Below are 21,739 nucleotides of genomic sequence, written 5' to 3' on the forward strand. Positions count from 1 at the left end.
GATCTCTCCAACTGTTTGCCCCTGCTGGCATTGAACTGCAATCCTTCTGATATCTGTCTTAAGATTAACTGGGATTACAGGTGTGGGCTACCCATCTGGCCCTAAAATCTTTAATAAAATTCTTCAAATATCTTATTAAAGACATTTAAATAGTCAAAGATCACAGCCTTTGCCCACTGCATGCACTGATAAAATATTACTCCTTCATTTCTGATATTTCATGTAATAACTTAGACATAGTTGGTAAGGTTTCACCTCACCTCAATGTAAATCCGAAGACAAAGAAATCAAAACACAGTGTCATGGACAGAATCTGCTGAATTACCTGGTCACACACCTTCACCAGGTCCATTGTAGTCTACTAACATAAATATGATATAATATATAAGAAGGACTTATTAGGGCATGATATTATCCTTGTTTAGAACCCAGAAGGAAAGTTGCTCCTGGATGAAATTTCAAGTCCCTTCCCTGGCAGCCTAAGGTAGGATGCTGTAGATAGAGTGCTTTCCTCAGATGAAGATATGGGCTGTGCCAACTTAAACCCTAACAGTGTGCAGACAACACTCTTCAGTGGAAAATTGATCTGGGCTCCCGATCTACTGGGATAGTGCTTGTTTGGCATAATGAGAACAGGCACTGTTTCCTACAAACTCATTATATTACACTGTGTCGACTTCCACATACAGTGGGAATGTTTAATTTGGCCGTTGTTATAATAAAGTTACAGTACTTGTAAGAGGGTAAAGGGATGACTGTTAAAATTACTTGGATTTTGAAAGTTTTCACTTTGATTTATGAAATATGTACCTTAACACTATGTAAAAATTTGATACATGGTGATTAGAATTTGAAAAGATAGTGAATTAAACTACACTAAGAAAATGTCCTCAGTACATAAATGTCACCAAATTAGGTCTAGTACCTCAAAAAAATATGGAAATAAGAAAATTAATGTAAATAATTAATGCTTCATTCTAAAATAACAGAATGAAGCACATGTCCAGAAATCTTGATCAGAAATTTAAAGTTGACGAAAGCATAAGCTCCCATTTTTATGGCATTTTTTAATCAAATAATTTAATCTAAACATTAGACATAGATATATCCTATATTAATTAATTATTTTTCTTTTCATGCAACCATCAATATATTAAGTAGAACAATTGCATGGCACATTGCACTAGAAACATGGTAGTCATTCTAAATCATTATAAAGTGGATGTTGGTGAATGAACATAATTTTATTTTTTGACTGTCTATACTTACTTCCAAAGGAGAATTAGCCCTTTCTCTGGCAACTGAAAATATCCTCTTTGTCTCAGTAGAAGAAAACAGAGTTAGCTTGGAGAGAATCAGTCAGAATAAATAACAGTTGGTGCAAGGTTTTGACAAAGATGTAGAATTTTTGCCCCAAGGTTCTGGTGATCATATTGCTAAGAATAAGAGGTTTTTTCCTATATAAACTCAGTTCCAAAACAAAGGGGTTTCAGGCACACTTTGAAGGAGATCAGTGATATTGAGGCAGTAAACTATTGGAGTAGATTTAATATAGCACCCAAATATCTTCCCTGTAGTCTGTCAGAAAGAGCTGACTATTGACTCCAAAGCAAAGACTACTGAGGGAATTACAGAGTGATTTTTTTCAATAATTCTTTTCTTCTTTCTTTCTCTCTGTCTCTTTCTTTCTTTCTTTCTTTCCTTCCTTCCTTCTTCCTCTCTCTCTCTCTCTCTCTCTCTCTCTCTGCCTTTCACATATTTATCTGATGCCTACTATGTGGATGGCTTGTGGCATTACAGAAAGTGATATCCATATTCTGTGTTTATGAATTTCACTTAAATGAGATATCCAACATCTTCACCCACAATCCCACAGTTATAATACCATGAGACAAATTCTACAAAAGAGATATGCACAGAGTGTACAAGAGATCAGAGAGAATCACTTAACATGCCTTTGGGGGAGAGGAGTGCAAATGCTAGAAACTCTTCTTATGACTTGAGGTATCCCTTTGCCTGAGTCACTGGCAGCACAGTCAGTGTATCTGGAGCTCTTTCCCCAGGGTTAGCTTATATTTTGCCTCCCAGGATCCAGGGCTCCAAAAGCATCATCATTTCATAAAACCAAATGACATCTAAGAAGCCATCTGGTTCAAAGGTTCCCAAAGATGGATGAGCCTCAGTATCACCTGGTGTCTTGATCCCAGTCCAGAGAAACTGATGAACATTGATGAACATGACTGAAGGTTCTTAACACAGTCCCTTGCTGTGGCTGTTGAGCTGGCCCATGGAAAATTGAGTCTAACCACCTCAACATTCAGGAGAAGCTTCATGGAAATTCATACTAACAGGTTTAAAATCACTTTACCAAATTAGTGGTATAACCATGTTGGGGAAGCAATGGTAAGACACCTGGAAAGTGAAGTTTTAGCCCAAACACTATCAAAAAAGTATTTCCAAGGCATATGAAATAAGCCACATTATAACAGAACCACTTATAGAATAATACACAGTCAAGAACTATATAATGTGAAAGAAAACTGTTTAGTAAAGATACTCATTGCAATTGAGCTATAATCTGCTCTTCTTAGTAGGAAAAATTTAAAAAGCAGCACAGTTGAAACTCTTATCCTTTAAATAAGGATACTTGATAAATCAGGAAAACATATTTTTGTTCTTAACAATATATTTAGGAATACCTTAGCAAAGTGCCATGCCTGTAATAGATTGTTAAACAAGTAAATGAATGAAGACAAGAAAAAGAATATTAATAAAAAATGCTTTTCAATTGTCATTTCCTACATTAATCTTTGATAGAATCAAAGAATATCTTAGTAAGTAATGGCTTATTTAGGCATTTGCATAGATAAAGATAGTAGCATAATCTAGGTATGTAATACTATCAAAGTAGATGTAAGACATCCTTCTGTCAGTGAAAAGATATAGCCTCTAATATGATGGGCATCAGTAGAAGAGTATATTCTGTTTGCGTGTGTGGGTGTTAGGCATAAAGACAGATTCAGGAGTGCTCTGGTCAGCCCAGGGTGCACTAAGGGCTACTAGGTGGGTGGAGGCTTATCCTCCACATACATAAAGGGACTGAGCTGTGGCCCTCTGTGGTTCTCAGACGTTATCCCAATAAGCAAGCTCATTATGCAAAGCTATAATTTCATGGAAATATATTAAATTTCGTATGTTCACACCAGCAGGGATTCTGTTTACTTTTATAGTACCATGTTTACCTCTAGGGAAAAAAATGCAACTCTCATGGGACACATTTATAGATATACTTTCTTTAAAAATGACAATTTGCCTTAAAAGAAAAACTTAATTAAAATACATTCCAATGTAGAGGTGAGTCACATCATTTATAAAAATAATGTCACCTATACTTTTCATTTCAGTAAACCTAAAAATCTCTGAATTTTTAATAAAAAGGATGTATAATCTAGCTCTTAAGAGGTGAACTTGATCATCTTAAGCTCTTTTTTAAAATCTCAAATACACCACATCACATTTTACACTCAAAACTGCTAACCTCCAGTTTTATTTGCTGTCTTCTACAAAGTAATTTTTTATTATTGAATTTTAAAATTTCAAACTTAGAAGGCTTTACTGGAACTTGCTGAGCCAGCCCTAACAACTGTTAAGATATGTACATGAGGCAAAATGAAATGTAGGGCATCTTCTAGTAGGGAAAGAAATCTTGTCTAGGATAAGAATATCAAGGGTATCATTCATCATTTATTTCCCTTAAATAGGAGAATTTGTCAAAATAGAGACATATGCACTGGGCACAGAGCCAGATAGAGTTGGCCATCAAAAATACTGGTTGAATTGAACTGAACTGAAGCAAATTTGCCTGAGTTGGAAAAACAAAAGCATTTTCTGTAGACAACAGTTTATTCAAAATGCTGATTCCCTTCCTACAGAGGTCACTTAGTTCAGCTTCTCCTATAGAGAAGAGGCATGTACAGTGGAACACATTACCAGCTAAGGAACATTTGGCAATGCTGGCATGCAGGGAGTAGGAGCCAGGGACGCTGTTTAACAGTTTCCAATGCACAGGATAGACAGGAGACAAAGAGAATATTTTCAGTTGCTAGAGAAAGGCCTAATTCTCTTTTGGAAGTAAGTATAGACAGTCACAAAATAAAATTATGTATGTTCATTCACCAACATCCACTTTATAATGCTTTAGAATGTCTTCTTCTAAACATGACTACCATGTTTCTAATACAATATGCCATGCAATTGTCCTACTTAATGTATCGATGGCTACATGAAAAGAATTATCTGACCTCAAATACAAAAGTGCTGAGGTCTGAGGATTCTGCCCTACAGTAGGATCCTTTGTGGGGGCCTCTGTGATGTCTTTCCACTCCTAGAAAAGGAGCGCTCACAGTCTCATGAAAAGTTTTTACCTCTGCTAGACAGCTCTAGTGTTAAGACTACTTTTTTTTTTTGATATTTGCAGAATAATAAACATTTGTCCAAAGTACTACAGAAAAAAGATGTATCTTTTCAGGTCAAATATAAAACACAAAATTGTATTTTAGGGTCAACATTCCTTTTCCAAGTGTTAATTTTGAATGTATTTATTTACTAATCTATTTAAACTATAGAAGAAATGAAAGCACACAGTAAATGAATTTACATACTGAATTTTTGTTGGTTGTATTATTTTTAATTTGTCTAGCATTTGGTAACTTTTAAGACCTTATGCCTATTCTTGATTTATTAACATTAGACAGCTTCTGTTAACTTCTTACTGTGTAGGCTAAGGAACCTGTCATACTCACCTGAACTTACCTCTCTGTTCCCTTCACCTCTACCTTTTTAATGGTTTATCAATATTATATTATATTTCATGCCAAAGATGATTTAAATGATTAAGATATTTCAGTGGAATGCCCTGAACAGCCACAGTGTGGCTGAATCATGGAGAGAAATGGAGCCTCACGCCTTCCCAGAGTCAGAGGCTAACTGACTCACGCACACTAAGATTTGATCACAACAGCATCCATCCCTTTGTTGCATGTTCTTTTCTTGCTTCGAAGTACCTCTCTGAAGATTTTTCTACATGGAGAGAGCAATACTCTGAGATGCTTGCAAGCCCCAAATGTCATTTTCTGTGATTTCTCCTCCCTTTTGTCTTCTCCCTTTTTGGCTGTTAGTTCAAAATTCCTTCCTCCTCAAAACTTTGATGGCATTATTCCATTGCCAGTGATATTAATGAAACATGTTTGTTTGTCACTAATCTATCTTGGCTCTTAGGATTTTCTATTTTATCATTTGAATGCCGAAACAATTTTTTTTTAAGGTCAGCCTATTCAACAATTTTTTGTGACAATGCCCTTTCACCTCATTGCCTCTGTCATCTTCTCACATGCTTTGCACTATACTTTCTGGATTCATTCTCTATGCCTTTTGAATTTTCCCCATGTTTTCTTTTATTATTAGCGTATAATACTTGTAGTGGGGGATATATTGTGATATTCACATAAATGCTTACAATATCTCTTAATTAGATTCACCCCCTTCCTTCATTCTTCCACATCTGCCCTCCCCCATTTCTTAGAACAATTTGAACAGGATTAATTGTTCTATTTTCGTATATGGATACAAAATATATCCACCATATTCACCCTCATTCATCCTTTCTTTATGCCCCCTCCAAAAAAAAGAGACTGGTTTTACCTTCTTATCCTTCATTTTTTTAAAAGTGTATATTGATAATGGGGGGCTGGGGGAGGTTCACCTTGGCATTTCAGACACACACACACACACACACACACACATATCATGCTTTAATCAGATTAACCTCCCCCTGTAATTTACCTGTTCTCTATCATCCTCCTCTTCAACTGTTTAACAGCTTGTTGTGCATTACGTTATATTATCTCCATATGTAGATGAAATTCTATTTTGGTCTTTTTGTTCCATGTCATGGAAATTTTCTCTACATTAGTGTACAGCTCACCAGCATACTTTTTATCCTTATTCTTTTTTGTCTTCATCTTGTTTCTTTATTTAGACATTTACATATTTCATTTCTAAGACTTATTTTTTGTTCTGCAGTTAATCTTTCTTCATAGTAATCTGCTGCTCTTTTCTGGACACAATATCTTCTTGACTCTCTGAGAATACTACTTTTGAATTTTAAGAATTATAATATGTTCCTATAATATTGGTTTCCTCCAGGATAAGCTGATCTGTGTTGTGTTTGTCTTTCTCCTTTTCCGTTTGCTTGTTTGTTTGTTTGTTCTTCTTCTCTGATGACTTCTCTTAAGTATCTGGGGATCTCTGGTTGTCTATGTTCACTTATGAGTGGAAGAACATGTTGACTCATACAGAAACCTGGACTGCATCTTTCCTGTAATTGTTTGCAGCACAGCTCCTTTAGTGGGAATGTTGATCACAAGCTCTCTAATGGTAAAACATCGTGTTGATTTCCTGGGATATGCAAAGATGTTCATCAAAGAGTCTCACTCTTCTTAGGACAAAGCATATGACCCAAACAGACCCTCTCAACCAGGACACAACACTAAAATAAAATCAAGCAAAGCTTGGGGAGGGAAAATGGTTGGCATTTATTTATCATCTTGGTTAATTGATAATTTCTTGATACCTAGATGCTGGATTCTGTTCTAGGTAGGTCTGCTTCTACTAGCATGCCTGTGAATTGCCTCAGGCAATTCACTCTCTGAATACATTAGTCAGAGTCAGCTTTTGTTGCTTTACACACAATGAACCTTAACTGGTACCAGTGGAAAGGAAAGCTGACATTTGTTAGGATAATGCATACTCATCAAAACCCTTTGAGATAATTATAATTACTATTACTTTATGAGGAAAGGAGCTGAGAATAGTAGATGTATTAGCTTGCCTAAGATGCCAAAATCTAAGTCAGTCTGACACCAAAGCATATGCTTACCCCTTCACTCTGAAGTATTCATGGAGCATTAAAGATACAGGCCTAGCTTCAGTTAAGAGTATGTGATGAATATTGATGGAGAGATTTAAGGCTAAGAAAGCCAGGATGAGGAATTTGGGCTTGATGTGTTAAAAAAGGAAAAGGAGAGAAAGAATCACAATCTCATTCCTAATAGTGGAGTGGCACAGTAAAATTAAAGAGAATTTAAGAAAGATCATTCCCTGATATGTGGAAAAATCATGTTGGAATAAAATAGACCATCTAGGAGGGGTAATAGTGATAAAATGGCAAGAGACGGAGAGGAAGACACACTTTACAGATGGATTTGGAAGAAAATTTTATAGGATTTTGTGACTGAATTGATATTACAGAGAACAGATGAGCCAAAAGTGACTACAAGACTTGTAGTTGCAATATGGAAAGCTGAATGAATACATTTACTTTGCCTTGCTCTCCAAATCCCAAAGAAAAGAGCTAGGAATGCAAATACAAGAATGAATACATAGGGGTACTAAAAAGAGAAAAGGATGACAAAAGATCCCATGAAATTTGAGATTCTCTAAAAGACATAAAGAATAATAATACAAGGTAGATGTGGTAGCACTTGGCTGTAATCCTAGCTAAAGCAGGAGAATCATAAGTTCAAGGCCAGCCTGGGCAACATGGCAAAGACCCTATCTTAAAAATTTTTAATGAAAAGAGAATTAGAATGATGGAAAAGCCAAATGTGCCAAGTAGCCTGTAACCAAACAGCAACTGAACAAAAATCAGGGGGTTATTGCCATAGTTCACCCTTTCTCACTGCCAAACTTAGGGCAGCAGGAGCTTGGAGTGAAGTGGGCACCAGGGAAGCTACCAGAAGACTGAAATATCCTCCATTGTGCAGAAATCAGGAGGTTCTGGATGATTATTCCTTGATCAAGACTTTATTCAGTCTGGACCAGTTAGTAACTTCTCTACAGAATTTGCCACAGAGAAGCCTTTGATCTGTAGTCCAAGGCCTAGAGGGAGAATGAAGTCAGTTTCTCAACTAGTATTATTCCAAAACAATTAACACAAACTTAAGGAAAATATAGTGCATAAATTCACAATTATGGAGTTTGTCTTTGAAAGTTAAGATAATAATACATACAATTTTATGCTAAATAAATTTGAAGATAAAAATGCATAATTTTCTTTCAAAAATTAATAAAAGGCATTCAAAAATGATTGAAGTATGAACTTGAATGGATAAATAGCCATAAAGGAAATGAAAAGATCTCTCCTAAAACAAAAGGCTGAACTGGATTTATATGAGTCCCATCAAACTTCCAACGGGAAAGCAAATTCTTTAACCTCTCTCCCAAATACAAATCTTTTTAATGATGATCCTAGCATAATCCTGATGCAAAAACCTGCCAGGTTTCACTTTTGCTATACTTCACTTATGAATATAGATTCAGCTTTCTTAAGTGAAATACTAATAATGTAAAAGCACATGCATCCATGTATTAAAATATAGACAATTCCAACTTTATGAAGACTGCTTAATATTAGGAAATATGTTCATAAATAAAAAACATAAGCAATTTTACATTTAAAAATTATATGGTCATGAAAGATGCTAAAAAGTTACCTGATGTCAACTTCTATCCCTGATATAAATTCATTTAATGTGGAATGTGAAAGAAGATAAGAAATTATATATTATCAGAAAATGTATATTATCAGAAAATGAAAGCAAAGTTCACATCTACTAAAGTTTTCATTAAGTTGGAAACATGAAAAAAATGCCTCATTTCAGTTTTATTCAACAATATTTTGAAGGTTCAATCCTATTTATTATACAAAGAGAATAAATTTTAATGTGAGACATAATGTTAAAGAGGAAGAACCAAATATAAAATTATTGGCTGATGATGTGGTTGTCTAGATATAAAATCCAGGAGAATTAGATAAAAATTGTTAGAACTAACAATCCAGGTCATAAATAGATCATATATAAACATAAATATAAAAAATAAAATGGTTTTTATTATATTTCAGCAGAAAAATTTTAAGATATCAGACACTATAATGTATAAAATATCCAGAAATAATAAACAATAATTGTGCAAGAATAATATTTTTTAAAAATTGCAGCAGTCTAAAGACTGTAAAAAGGCAATTAAACAGGGAATTATATTTTAAAATTCATAAAATAAGAACTACAAATAATTATGAAATATAAAAGCACATTTTACATTCCTAGTAAGTACTATACAACACATTTTAAAAGCAATAAAGTAAAAAATAAATAAATAAATAAAGTAAAAGCAATAAAATGTTTTCCTGTAATAGATTGGCATGTTTAGGAAAAAATACCAATATTCAGGTAGGAATATAGGCTTATACATGCACTGTGAGATTTTATTTTGTTAAAATCATTTAGTAAACAATATATTTATGCAAATAAAAATTGTACATTCTCAGCACTGAGTCAGAACATTCAATTTTAGGATTTGTTTTATAGATATACTTACAAATGTATTATAGCACTAAAAACAATCAAAATAGTTATTAAAGACTGATTAAATATATTATGGCACATCAAGTCTAAGAAATATGTGAATCCTCTAAAAGAGAAGTTGCTCTACAGAACATTTAAAAGGTCAAAATCTACTACTAGATTAATAAAGCATGCTAGAGAACATTACACTGTGTGTGCTAGCATTATCACAAAAGCACACACATACTCACAACCTGGCATGATATATATTATACTATTAATAGTGATTATTTCTGTATTGACATGCAAGATGCCAGAAATCAGGCATTGGAGGCAATGACTTATTTTAAAATAACTGAATATTGGAAAAAAATTTAAACAGAAATATTAAGTTGGGTTTCCCAGAAGCAGATGCTGTGGCAAGTATTTGAGTTCAAGAGATTTATAACAGACATGCTTTCAGGGAAGTCTAGTAAGGGAATGGGGCAGCAGGTGACAGAATGAAAGAAAGCCATGCAAAATGGGTGATAACAGGTGAAGTCCTGCAGAAGGCATTTCTGCCTGCTCCTGCAGCCCTTATACCTCAGAGCTGTCCAGATCCAGGCAAAGGAGCTGAGCTTCCTGCACTGTGGTGCCTGTCAGTCATATGGTTAGAGCTTTCCAGGGGAAGCAAAGAGCACCTGTGACTCTGAGTGCACTTTGGCAAAGTGTGTTCCCAAAGGGGATCTGCTTTAAGAACCAATAACATCCACGTTACCTTTATAATAAAATATGTGTTTCATGAAAAGTGAGAAAGAGCAATAGCAGTATTCTATTAGCAATATAAAATTATATTTTGTATCTCAAATTCTGTACAAGTGTGGGTATCTACTAGGTGACACCTACGCCCACCAACTTCTCATATTCCCACTTATTCATAAGAAAATCAGCCTTATGTGGACTTTGAACCTACATTTTCCCTCTCTGCTTTTCATCTTTTCAATCTGGAATGGTATGCAAGAGATCTTGAGAAATCAGAGAAACTTTCTCCAATTTCCATTTAGGCTAGCTCTAACTGGAGCAATGTTATGTGGACATTGATTTAATGAGACAGCTCTATATAAGCTGGAAAATGGGGCAGGTAGACTCTGAGGCTAAACTTGAAATGGAACTCTAGATGAAGGAATGCGCTCCAAGAATCTGTTTATTCTGTTTAGCTTGTTTGACATCATGGCAAGACTAGTTCAAAATATTCCTTAGATGAATGAGTTGAGGTTTCTACCTCAACTGTAGTCACAGAGTATTACAGGGCATTTCAGAGAAATGTACCTCAAGCTACCATTCTCGATGCCAATGATGAGTATTTAGAAATATGGTAGTGATTATTAACCCTATAATCCACTACAAATGGATGTGCCATGAAACAACAGCTGCTAAGAGGACAATTCAGTCTTGACCATTTGTGCAGCTACAGCCTATTTTTGAAACTTTTGGTACTTTTGTTTCTTCACCTGTAAATTGGATGCAAAAGCTAGCTCTCTGCTTACTTTTCAGACCTATTGTGAAGATGACTATGAAATAGAGTAAATTAAAGAATTTTGTAAATTATCTATTGTTTTACACTACATCACTTGTCTTAGCACATAGTCTTCAGATGTCAAAAAGGAGGAGGTGATGGCTTGGATCTGAATCCATGAATATTGGAAGGCACTTATTCAGAAAAGATCTGTGTGACTTTGAACGTGTTCAGCATGAGTTGGTAGTAAAACACCTAAGGTAAGACAAATACTAAATTATGGAAATATGGCCTTAGAACCAGATTAACTCAAGAGCAACAGGTAAATTTCAGATGATGGAAAAGATGACTTTGAAAATTTCACCTCCCTTTTCAATCCAATAGCTATATTCCTTAAATCACTCCCACCAATTATCTACCGCACAGATTATCCAAATGCAAAAATTAGTAATACATATTATTGTTTTCATTAGTACAAAATATCAACTATTTCTTTTCAGTTCCTATTCACTTACTGTATACATTAGCCATTCAAAATATTCAGATGCTCCATGTGGACTTAGTGGTATCATAGTGAGCATAGCTGCCTTCCAAAATATTCATACTCTCATAATCGTATTAAAGCTGCACACACAAAGAAGGAATAGAATGCTAGAACAGAAAGTATGCACAAAACAAATGCGTATAAATTACATCTTTCACTTTAAGTAATCTGTAGTATCTTTTATGATACTGTTTTGAGTGAATAAGTATACATGCTATGTCACTGAAGGAAAGTTGATGAGATTTAAAAATTGTCATTACATGTGATAATTTAAAAATCATAATCTTGCATATTCTAGCATAAAGAGACTTATGCAAATGTTTTATGGTCTTTGAGTTGTTTTATTTGGCAAAAAACCCAGAAGTATCACATAGTCAATGTTCTTTTTTTTGCTGCATATTTTTATTAACATACATTAATAGTACCAATGAGGAGTTCATTGTAAATGCTCATTTTCAAAGACATTTAAAGTGGGTAATAAGCCCCAGGACTATCCTTTCTTTCTGTTTCTCTTGGGTTGTCTCCTAAAGTTATGATCACTGGTGATTTACTTCAAATTTGATAAGTCTCATGTGCTAGTTTTGTGTTAGTTTAATTTTTAAAATTTTGTGAGAGTTTCATTTGAACTCTTGAAATCTTTGGAGTTAAATGTATTTCTGATTTTAATAGGCTATATTCCAATGAGGCATACTGAAATCACTTGCTATTTTTCTTGTTGCAAAACAGTATTAAGCTGTAATGTTACTTAGTAATGAGAATTTAACTGAGTCAATTTACTTTTTATTTAAATAGAAGCAATGACTAGATGTTAGCAGTTTACAATTTTATTTTATAATTTTTTGTTATATTATTGGTTTACTGGGGGTCCATTGTGGCATCTATAAAAATGCTTAAAATATATCTTAGTTAAATTCACCCTTTCTATCATTTTCCTTTATTCTCCCCTCCCCCATTCTTAGAATAGTTTCAACAGATCTCATTTTTCCATTTTCATACATGAGTACTTATTTTCACCATATTCACCCTCCTATATCTTTTCCTTACATTCTGCCCCCTCCCACTGGTACCAACCCCCAGATAGAATCTGTTTTAGCTTCCTGTCCTCAGTTTTGAAAAAAGACATTTTTCTTTGTTTAAGATAACTATACTGGGAGTTTCTTTATGACGTTTCCATATATAAATGTATTATAATCTGAATTGTTTCTGCCCTCCATTTTTCTTCTTTCTACCTTAATCCCCTTCCTATGGTGATTTCAACAGGCTTAAAAAGTCTATATTGGTTCTTATACAGAAAATACATCAACCATACTTATTCTCTTTACTTCCTTCTTTTGCTCTCCCTCTTCCGTTAGTGACCTCCCCCCTAGCGTGACCTGTATTTCACTCATGTCCTTCGTTGCTTAAGTGTCTGTTCATTATTCACTGGGATTTCTGCCTGTATTTGCATTGTACTCAAGTCAATGTAACCCCCCCTCCACTGTACTTACTCATTCTTTTCACTCCATCTTGTGTTGTTTAATGGTTTTCAGTGTGTTTCCTTATGTCTTATTCCTACACAGATGTGAAGTACTTCATCATTTACTATCTTTCTTCGGGGAAAACCCCTGAATGCACTTTAATTTGAATTTTATTGATTTTGCTGATTATATGTGTTTAATAAGTGCTCATCAATTCCCTTTGCTTAGTTAGACTCAATTTTCCTTTTTAATAAGCAGAGATAACCGTAATCAGCCTCACGGTGTTTTTAAATAAAATTTCTAAGTATATATATCACTTGTGATGTGGTTAGTAGCATAAATCACATATAAAGTTTTTACTTAAATCAATTATGCTTCTATGTAAGAAATATTTTAATATAGTAACTAAGGATGTAATTCATAAAAAGAAAAATCCGAATCTCTGTTATGTTTAAAAAGAGATGTTTGAAATAGTTTTTCATCTGTTTATTCATTAATGATCTTACCTTATAGATGAGGGATCTGAGGTCCAGCCCCACACAATCACTTACACACACATGCACACATATCACACTTATACACTTGGACCCATTTTGTTTTATTTACTGCCATGTTCTCAATGCTTGCTATAAGACTAGTACAAAGTGTGGGTCACAACAAATAGCAAATATCCAATGAGTGTTCAATTTATTTAGAAATAGAATTCAAGTCATATTAATTTTTTATTTTTTAAAAAAATTATTTGCATATAATAGTTGTACAGGGGGCTATATTGTGATATTTACATATGTGTTTACAATATATCTTAGTTAGATTTACCCCTTTCATCATTCTCCCTCATTCCCTTCCCTCCCTTCTTAGAACAATTTCAACAAGTTTCATTCTTCTATTTTTACATATGAATACAAAATATATCCACCACATTCACCCTCATTCACTCTTTCCTTATGCCTAGCACCCCTCCCATTGATACCCACCCCTGAAAAACACGTATTTTATCTTCCTGTCTTTCTTTCTTTGAGTGTTGGCATGATTGTGGGGAAAAGAGAACACTTCTATATTGTTAGTAGAAATGTAAATTAGTGCAGCCATAATGGAAAGCAGTATGGAGGTCCCTAAAAAACTCTAAAAATAGAAATACCGTACAATCCAGCGATACCATTCCAGGGCATGTATTCAAAGAAATGTGTTCCAGTATACAACAGAGCCACTTGGCACACATGTATACTGCACACTATTTACAGTAGTCAAGCTTTGGGAACAGCCCAGATGCCTCACGACTGATGAATGGATTAAGAAAATATGGTTTATATGCACAATGGAATTTGATTCAGCTGTAAAAAAGAATGAAATTATGTTGTTTGCTGGTAAGTGGATGGAACTGGAGAACATCATGTTAAGCAAAGTCAGCCAGGCTCAAAATATCCAAGGTTGCATGTTTTTCCTCATAAGTGGAGGCTAGACCTATAAGTTAAATGTACATATAAATACATATATGATCATACACACACACTCTATAGTGAAAGAGAGAACAAAATTATATTAGTAAGTCTGTCTGAGGGGACTACAGGAGGCAGAAAAGGGAAGGAATATGTTAGAGAATGAAAACTATTGAAACAGTTCTTCTATATATGAATATAATATAATGCACTGAACCATAAGCTGTGGAATATTAGAATTCCAGTCTTTGACACCATATTCATTGTTCTTTCCAACACAGGAACGGAAAAATCTAAAATGCCCTTCTCTGTCATCTGTCTTATTGGGAGAATAAATGTGATAAATTGTGTGATAGAAACTTGAAAGTGGGTAAGAATATGCAAATCTAATGGAGCATTATTATCATTGTGGTTTGAGTTTCTAAAATGTCCCAATTCTCTTACCCAGGTAAATATATCAGAAAAATGAAAAATTGACAAGAATGGCAATTTTAAAGGTGACTATTTTAACTTTTTGAATGATTTGATTAGGAAACAGGAAAATCTGTCTTAAAACATCTGGGCTGAAATTACAAAACTTTCATTTTAATGGTAGATCTGTGAAGAAGCAGAATGTACACTGATTATATGGCATAATGAAACAAACATGTATTCAAGGTCTGTATCTAGATTTTTACAAAATAAGATAAAATGAAAGTTTTCAGCCAATCATATCTTTGATTTTTTTCCTATAATATGAAAATCTATACATTGAATTGCTGTTGCTTACTTTTTTATTATTTAGGATTTTGAAATAAAGAATGGAGTTGTAATCCATGCTATTGGTCATGTCACCAGTAACTTAGAAAGTTTTAATACATTGTTAATAAATAAAGATTCATAAAAACACTCCTTAGGGTAATCAAATTTGACAGAATTAAAATTTTTATGACAAAATTGTTTTACAAAACCACATAGGTACAACAACTAGGTGAACTGGAAAAGATTACCTAAAATAATTTTAAAATATTACAACTTAAATTATAATCATGAGCAAGTCAAAACTATAGATTTTTTTGTTAATGTAGGTATTAAGTGAATAATACAGAAATTAGTTCGTTGAATCAACATCCTGCATACCATAAGGATACCTGAAGAGGAACCACGCATGAATGAATGCTCAGAACCACTCAGACCAATTCTTTAAAGCAGCTTTAAAATAATTGACTCCCAAATGAAGATATTAAATGCCAGCTTCTAGCCAGCAATAATGCTTATGGCTAAGATAGAAATGAGATTCTTCACAGAAATGCTGACACAGCCTTGGCTGTAGGCACTTGAGTGTGCGGCTATAATTCTTTTTTCAACTCTTACCAAGCAAAGCCTCAGGTAAAGGAGTCCACAGAATATATAAACAGCAAGAGATAGTCCTGGAGCTTTTATAAAATCACCAACCTGTGACTCATTTATATTCACCTTCGATTGCTATTGCTAAATGACCAAATCATTCAAGATGTATTGATTAGCTACTTAATAGATAAAGGGTGACCAATGTATTATAAAAGTATACTTCACAACATCATGCTGTACACAACAAAATCAACATTTCTTAATTTGGCCGATTTGCAAGAGCAACACATTTTTAACTGACAATGTAAACCATTAAAAGGTTATTCAAAAAAGCCTTCTGCCTTATTTAGCATTCTGATCCTAAATCAGAAACAATAAAAGAAAAAAAAAACACACAGAGAGAGAATATAGAACAAAGATTAAGGAAGCTTTTTCTTTCCATTTGGGAATCTATTAGGCAATTAAATATGTTTCCAAGAGGAGTTATTTTCCTATGTTGAAGACATTGAAAACTGGACCAGTTAGCATAATATTAGTACAGGCCTAGGAAGCGTTCACTAGGAGATACATGGCTTGGACTTGATTGCTAATCCCAGTTCTCATCTAAAAACAATTCTAAGTATTGGTGTTCACAACAAGGAGTTAGATTCAAAGCTGTCACAGTCATAATATGGTAGTGTTTCTTTCTGCTCAGTGCTGTCATCTAGCCAACAGATCGCTATTGATCCTGCACTGGGAAATGCTGTTTTGATGCTTGTCGATCAAGACTATATGAGGGAAAGTGTAACTTTTGAATGGAAGATAGTCATGAGTTATCACTTCTAGTAAATAAGAACAAACAGGGAATAAACATATCACACTGAAAAAATATTAAAGTTATTAATTTGTTTAGATAAGCATAAATACCCTTAATGCAAGATGATATAATAATAATGAACTTAAAATTGACCACTGTGTATCGCAAGTATTCAGGTTTTACAGAGTTCTAAAAATTTTCCTACTCATGTCATTTTTTATTTATAATTCCTTATATAGACTCAGCATTTTATCACAGAAAAACAAGTTTAAATGTATAACGGCCTTATTTTTAAATCACTGTTAAATTTTATCTTAAACTACAGTTATCATTGATTTATACTCAAATTAAATCTTTTTGTAGTCTGTATTGTACTTGGAAGTAAAACTGCCCTTATTATGAGTTAGAAATTATCAAACAAATCTGTATGAAGTTGACATTTGAGAAAGTCTTTACCTTGTATCATGTGGTGAAACAATACCTATTTTGTTGCCATATAAATTCCAAATGCTATTTTCTCTTCATTAGGTGACAGGAAAGAAATAATGTGCTATAAACATTCTTATAAAGAATGTGTTGCTGAATAAAGCTACTAAGAAAAGAACACATTCAAGATAGGTATCTAAATGTTGCAAGTGCCTAGTAGCCTGGCTAATTAGGTAAAGCAACCTACGCGTTAAAAAGACTGGACACTGGCCAGGAACATTGGGCAAGGTCTGGCAGCACATGTATTCTTCATTCTACGTAACATTTGTCAGTTCAGCTTATTGTTTTCTTAAAAGTTTTAAATGTCATAAAAATAAGAAAAGACATACTAGTTATTCTAACAGTTTTATGCTGTTGATGACTTCTTGGGCCCAACTCCCTATAACTGTTTTGAGACAAAATGGGCAAATTTCATATGATTAAAATTTTCAGATGATTAAAATTTTCAGTATGTCCAAAAGAATCCACTATTCATTTAAAATATTTAGCATTTTTTAAAAAGGCATATTCTGCAGGTTGGCAGATGGAAAAGTAAAATCCAATTCCAATAATAATGTAAGTCTACCCTCCCCTCCATAATATATATACACATATAAATATCTATGTATGAATGTATGCATGTGTGTGTCAGCAGGGGTAGGTCTTTTGAGTACCTCTGGTTCCTAGGGAATTAACACTAGCTTTCAAATCTAAAACATGTTTTATTCACTTGCTGTTAGGATTTAACAAAGAAGTTCAACATTAGCTGAAAACAGTAGAACAAAACTATGAGCCACCCAAAAGAGCAAATTATGATCTGTCCTTTTGATATCTGCTGGGTTGGGGCATGAAGTGGAATTGGGGAATGTTTCAATTTAGATCTATCCTGCTCAGCCACTCTGTTTTCCTTTCACATCCTTGACCCCTTGTGTTACAAGGCTGGAAACAGCTTTAAGAATGTGGAGAATGTAAACAGCCTTTATTGTCCAAAAGGATGGCAGCATAAGGCCTGTGTGCTTATCACAGAGCTGCAGCTCCCCACCTCACTTACCATGATAAAGTGCTCCAGGAAAAAAACATTACAACCCCAGCACAATCCAAAAATGGATTAGAATTTGACATAAGCTTCCTTAAAAACTAATCAATCAATCCATGCTGTAATACTAGAATTTAGCTCTTAAGGAGGGTGTATAATCCCTTCAAGATGCATTTCCCATTCCCTATCAGTGTGTATGTGTGTAAGGGGGGAATCTAACACTTCCAGTACAGTAGCTGACAGAACTTTTCCCCAACACATTCTTAAATATATTTCTGCATCCTTGAGAACCCAGCAGTGCATATGGGATACAATTCATGATCACTGAATGCAAAATTAATGAACTAATACTGATGATAATTCTGAAGATTTCACACAATTACCTGACTTATCCATGCTTTTCTTCACACACACCACACAAATGCTGCTTTGTTGAATCACCTTTTTATTGGAATTCAGATGAAAATACATTTTTAAAGCAACTGATATTAAAAGTTAGTGTATAATATGTTTTGGATGCATAAAGGCCTTAAATGTAAAAATTTTTTCAACATGCTGTATTCTATATAGCCAGTATGTGCTGGCTCATTCAAGGACACTTGAGACTATCACTGCATTTTCTTCTTGACGTCATTGGAGAATTTCTTATTTAAGGCTATGAAGGTAAAGTTAATGTCTCTTGTAACAAGAATGGACCATAGGACTTTTGGTGGCCTTTCTTCACCTTTTAGAGTCCCTTCTACCCTCAACACTTGAGATGCATCAGTCTCTACAATATTATACATTTCATAAGAAAACTTCCATAAGTTATTTGTTTTTCTCTTTAAAAGGAAAGAGGAAACATTGCTATTCTGTATGCACCTGTATTCTTCAACATGATTTTAACAGCCCAGAGGAAAATGAACAAAATATTAAATATGAAGATCAAAGAAATCCTGGCATCAGGAGAAAGGCCACTTAATAGCACTGTATCAAGACCGGAGACAAGTGATCAGGAGAAATCCATCACAGAGGTGAAATAAGTCAACCAGTCCACTTCTACAATTTTAGTCAAAAGTTACTTTTTGAAAGTCTTTGGATTTACCTTAAATGTGATTAACCAGCACAACATAAAGCATACAAGTATATATAAGAACGAGAACGTGGCACCTCTCCGGGAAATCAGAGAGAATCATAACATGAATAGTTGACCAGAGTGTCGCTGGCGATCCCCGAACCACATTTTAACAGCCTTCATATTCCTCAGCTCCCGAAACAGGTCTCTGGGAAAAGACTGCTTAGAGACACCCGAGTCCAGGCTCCTTTGTGGTGTTGGGCGTGAAAGTTACATCTTGCATTGCCAACTGGCTGAGAACACCTTCCCAGTCCCCAGTGCCAGACAGAAAACGAAGAGAACTTCAAGCTGCCCCTAAAATCGGTCTTTTGCCGAAGTTTTCCCCATCAAGGCGACACTACGTGGCCCTGCGAACTAGGACGCATGATGCTCTCTGCTTTGGAAGAAGCGTCTGCGGGCATCTGGGCAAACCACGACGTGAAAATAAGAATCATTAAGTGCCTCAATCTCTGGCTGGAGAAAGGTCTTCCAACCCAGCCTCAGTCAGACATCTACCCCCAACCCCCTAGGCTTATCAATAAACCTTTCTTCACAGCACCTTCTTCCTGTACACTTTCTGCCTACTTTATCCCAGCTTTTAGGTACCAATCATCAATCGCCTCTACGTCCCCTCTATTGGAGTCCCCAATTGTTCCCCTGGACCTTAAGGCAATCCAAAACTCCTTTCACTCCATGCACGCCTAACCCCACTTCTCAAGCAGCCCCAGGCTCCGCTGCTGAGTCGGCCACCGGCGCGACTTTCCCGCCGAAACGCGTCCCTAGCGCATGGACTGGAGGAGCTGGCGCGGCTGGCCAGGTACTCACCAGCTGCAGCAAGCCGGGGACCACGACGAAGGGCAGTGGCCTCAGAAGCATGGTGCCAGCAGGCGCTTCGTCTCAGGAGTTCGGCGCCCTTGCCTGCCTTTTGCGCATCTCCACTTCGGCGGGCAGGACTGAGGACGCCAGGGACAGAGCGAGCTCTTTCCTCCTGGAATCCGAGCGCAGCGCTGAGCTGCTCAGCGCAGACCCGGTGGGCGGGCGATGAAAGGGGAGGGCGGGCAGGAGGTGCCTCTACGGGTCCCCACGCGCCCCTCCTCCGAGGGGACCGGAAAACAGCGTGCGGGAGCTGCTAGAGTTCCCGCACACTGAATAAGGGTCCAGCCGCGCCCGGGACTTGGTTGGAGTCCCGGCGAGCGCCGGGGATGCCCACCGACCTGAGGCGGCAGCTCCAGAGCTTTGGTGCGGGATTCAATTGCAAGGCTGTTCTCAGAATCCCGCCCTGCCAGGCTGCTCTCTTGCAGACCTGAGCGCGCAGGACCAGAGGGAGCCGCCTAACCCCGCTAGACCAGGTGCCTTCTCCCTCCTCTGTCCAACAGGACCACTGGGGCAGCTAGGCTGCATCAGGCGCCCTGCTCACTGACTGGCTCTAGCTTTGGCTAGGAAGGGTGGGGGCTGGCGGAAGGAAGGATTCCCCTTGGTGGATGCAAGGAGTGCTCCAGAAGAACATTCAGGAGTTGTGGAAGAAGGCAATGACAGGGTCCTGGGGCGGGGCGTGGGGGATTGCCAAGAAGAGGTGGGGCTGGTACCCCGGATACCTAAGGAGACCCCTCTGCAGCGAATAGTTTGCTGAGCCCAGGGCAAGAAATGCAAGGATTTCCTGGAGCAGCTGGAAAATTTTCTGCGATTGGGAAGTAGTGGGGGGCCTCAAGGAGTGGTGGTGACTGGGCAGAGAGAAAAGGAGCTAGGTATAGCCGCCCCAGCTTACTCAGGTTGCAGAATGATGTGGATGACTGTGTGTCCAGAAGAGGAACAGAACTGTTCCGCTAGTACTTAATGCTTGGAGAGCGGGAGGAGTGGATTAAGCAAAGGAGAGCCTCCCTCAGCCTCCCACTCCGGAAATCTTGGAGAGGGGTATCTTACAGGCTAGGAATCTCAACCCTGAACCTGGACCTCTATGTTAACAACTCTCCATTGGAGAGATCCTTAACCTTTAACTATCTTTGTGCTGGACACTCGAGTGAAAAAGTCAAAGGCAATGAGGCTCACAGACTCCCACAACGTTACAGTGGATGAGAATTCAGGCATCATCCATCAACTCCAGTACTGAACTGGTGGAAAACCTGAGGTCCAGGGAGATAAATTCACTTCTGCAGGGATGCGAGTCTAGGCAGATGCCCCAACAGAACACCCAAGACATCGGTAGTCCTTACATCCCGAGATTCAAAGCTCTTAAAGAAGGAAAATGTATTGAAGCAGGGAAGAAGAATTGCAATTGATTTCCAAGCTTAAAAAATAAATAAATGAAAACAGCAATTTGGATTGTAATCGGAAGATAAAAAAAAATTAAGAAAGTTTCCTTCTTCCCTTTTCTTACCATCCTGGATTTCAAAATGGAAATGAAGGGATTTGTAAAGTCTTTTAGTGGATCGAGGACCATGCTCGAAGCAGAGCAGCCTTGGATTTTGGTCCCAAAGGCAAGAGGATCCATTTTGAGTATGGCAAAGTCCTACCATGCTTTTACTAGATATGTCAAGTGTCAGGTGAGGAGGGAGGTTATCCCAGAGTGGTCTGGAATCCCAGTGTGATTTTGAAAGAGTGTTGTCTTTGTGGCTGCAGATGGTCATCTCTCCAATCCAAGTCCTTCTCCTATATGGAGGGGGAGATGCAACCAATGGCCATGT

General features: G+C 36.4%; 1 protein-coding gene across 1 annotated transcript in view; it reads right to left on the bottom strand.

Annotated features, from left to right (window-relative positions):
* The window catches only part of Nxph2 (neurexophilin 2), a 110,436-nt gene extending 89,859 nt beyond the window's left edge, over positions 1-20,577 (bottom strand). The window contains exon 1 of the mRNA XM_074070658.1: positions 19,884-20,577. Coding sequence (XP_073926759.1) covers positions 19,884-19,934 — 51 coding nt within the window. The 5' untranslated portion in view covers positions 19,935-20,577. The remainder of the gene's footprint in view (positions 1-19,883) is intronic.
* Positions 20,578-21,739: the final 1,162 nt, after the last annotated feature.

The sequence above is a fragment of the Castor canadensis genome, chromosome 4 (genome assembly GCF_047511655.1).
Source record: "Castor canadensis chromosome 4, mCasCan1.hap1v2, whole genome shotgun sequence".
NCBI classification, from domain to species: domain Eukaryota; kingdom Metazoa; phylum Chordata; class Mammalia; order Rodentia; family Castoridae; genus Castor; species Castor canadensis.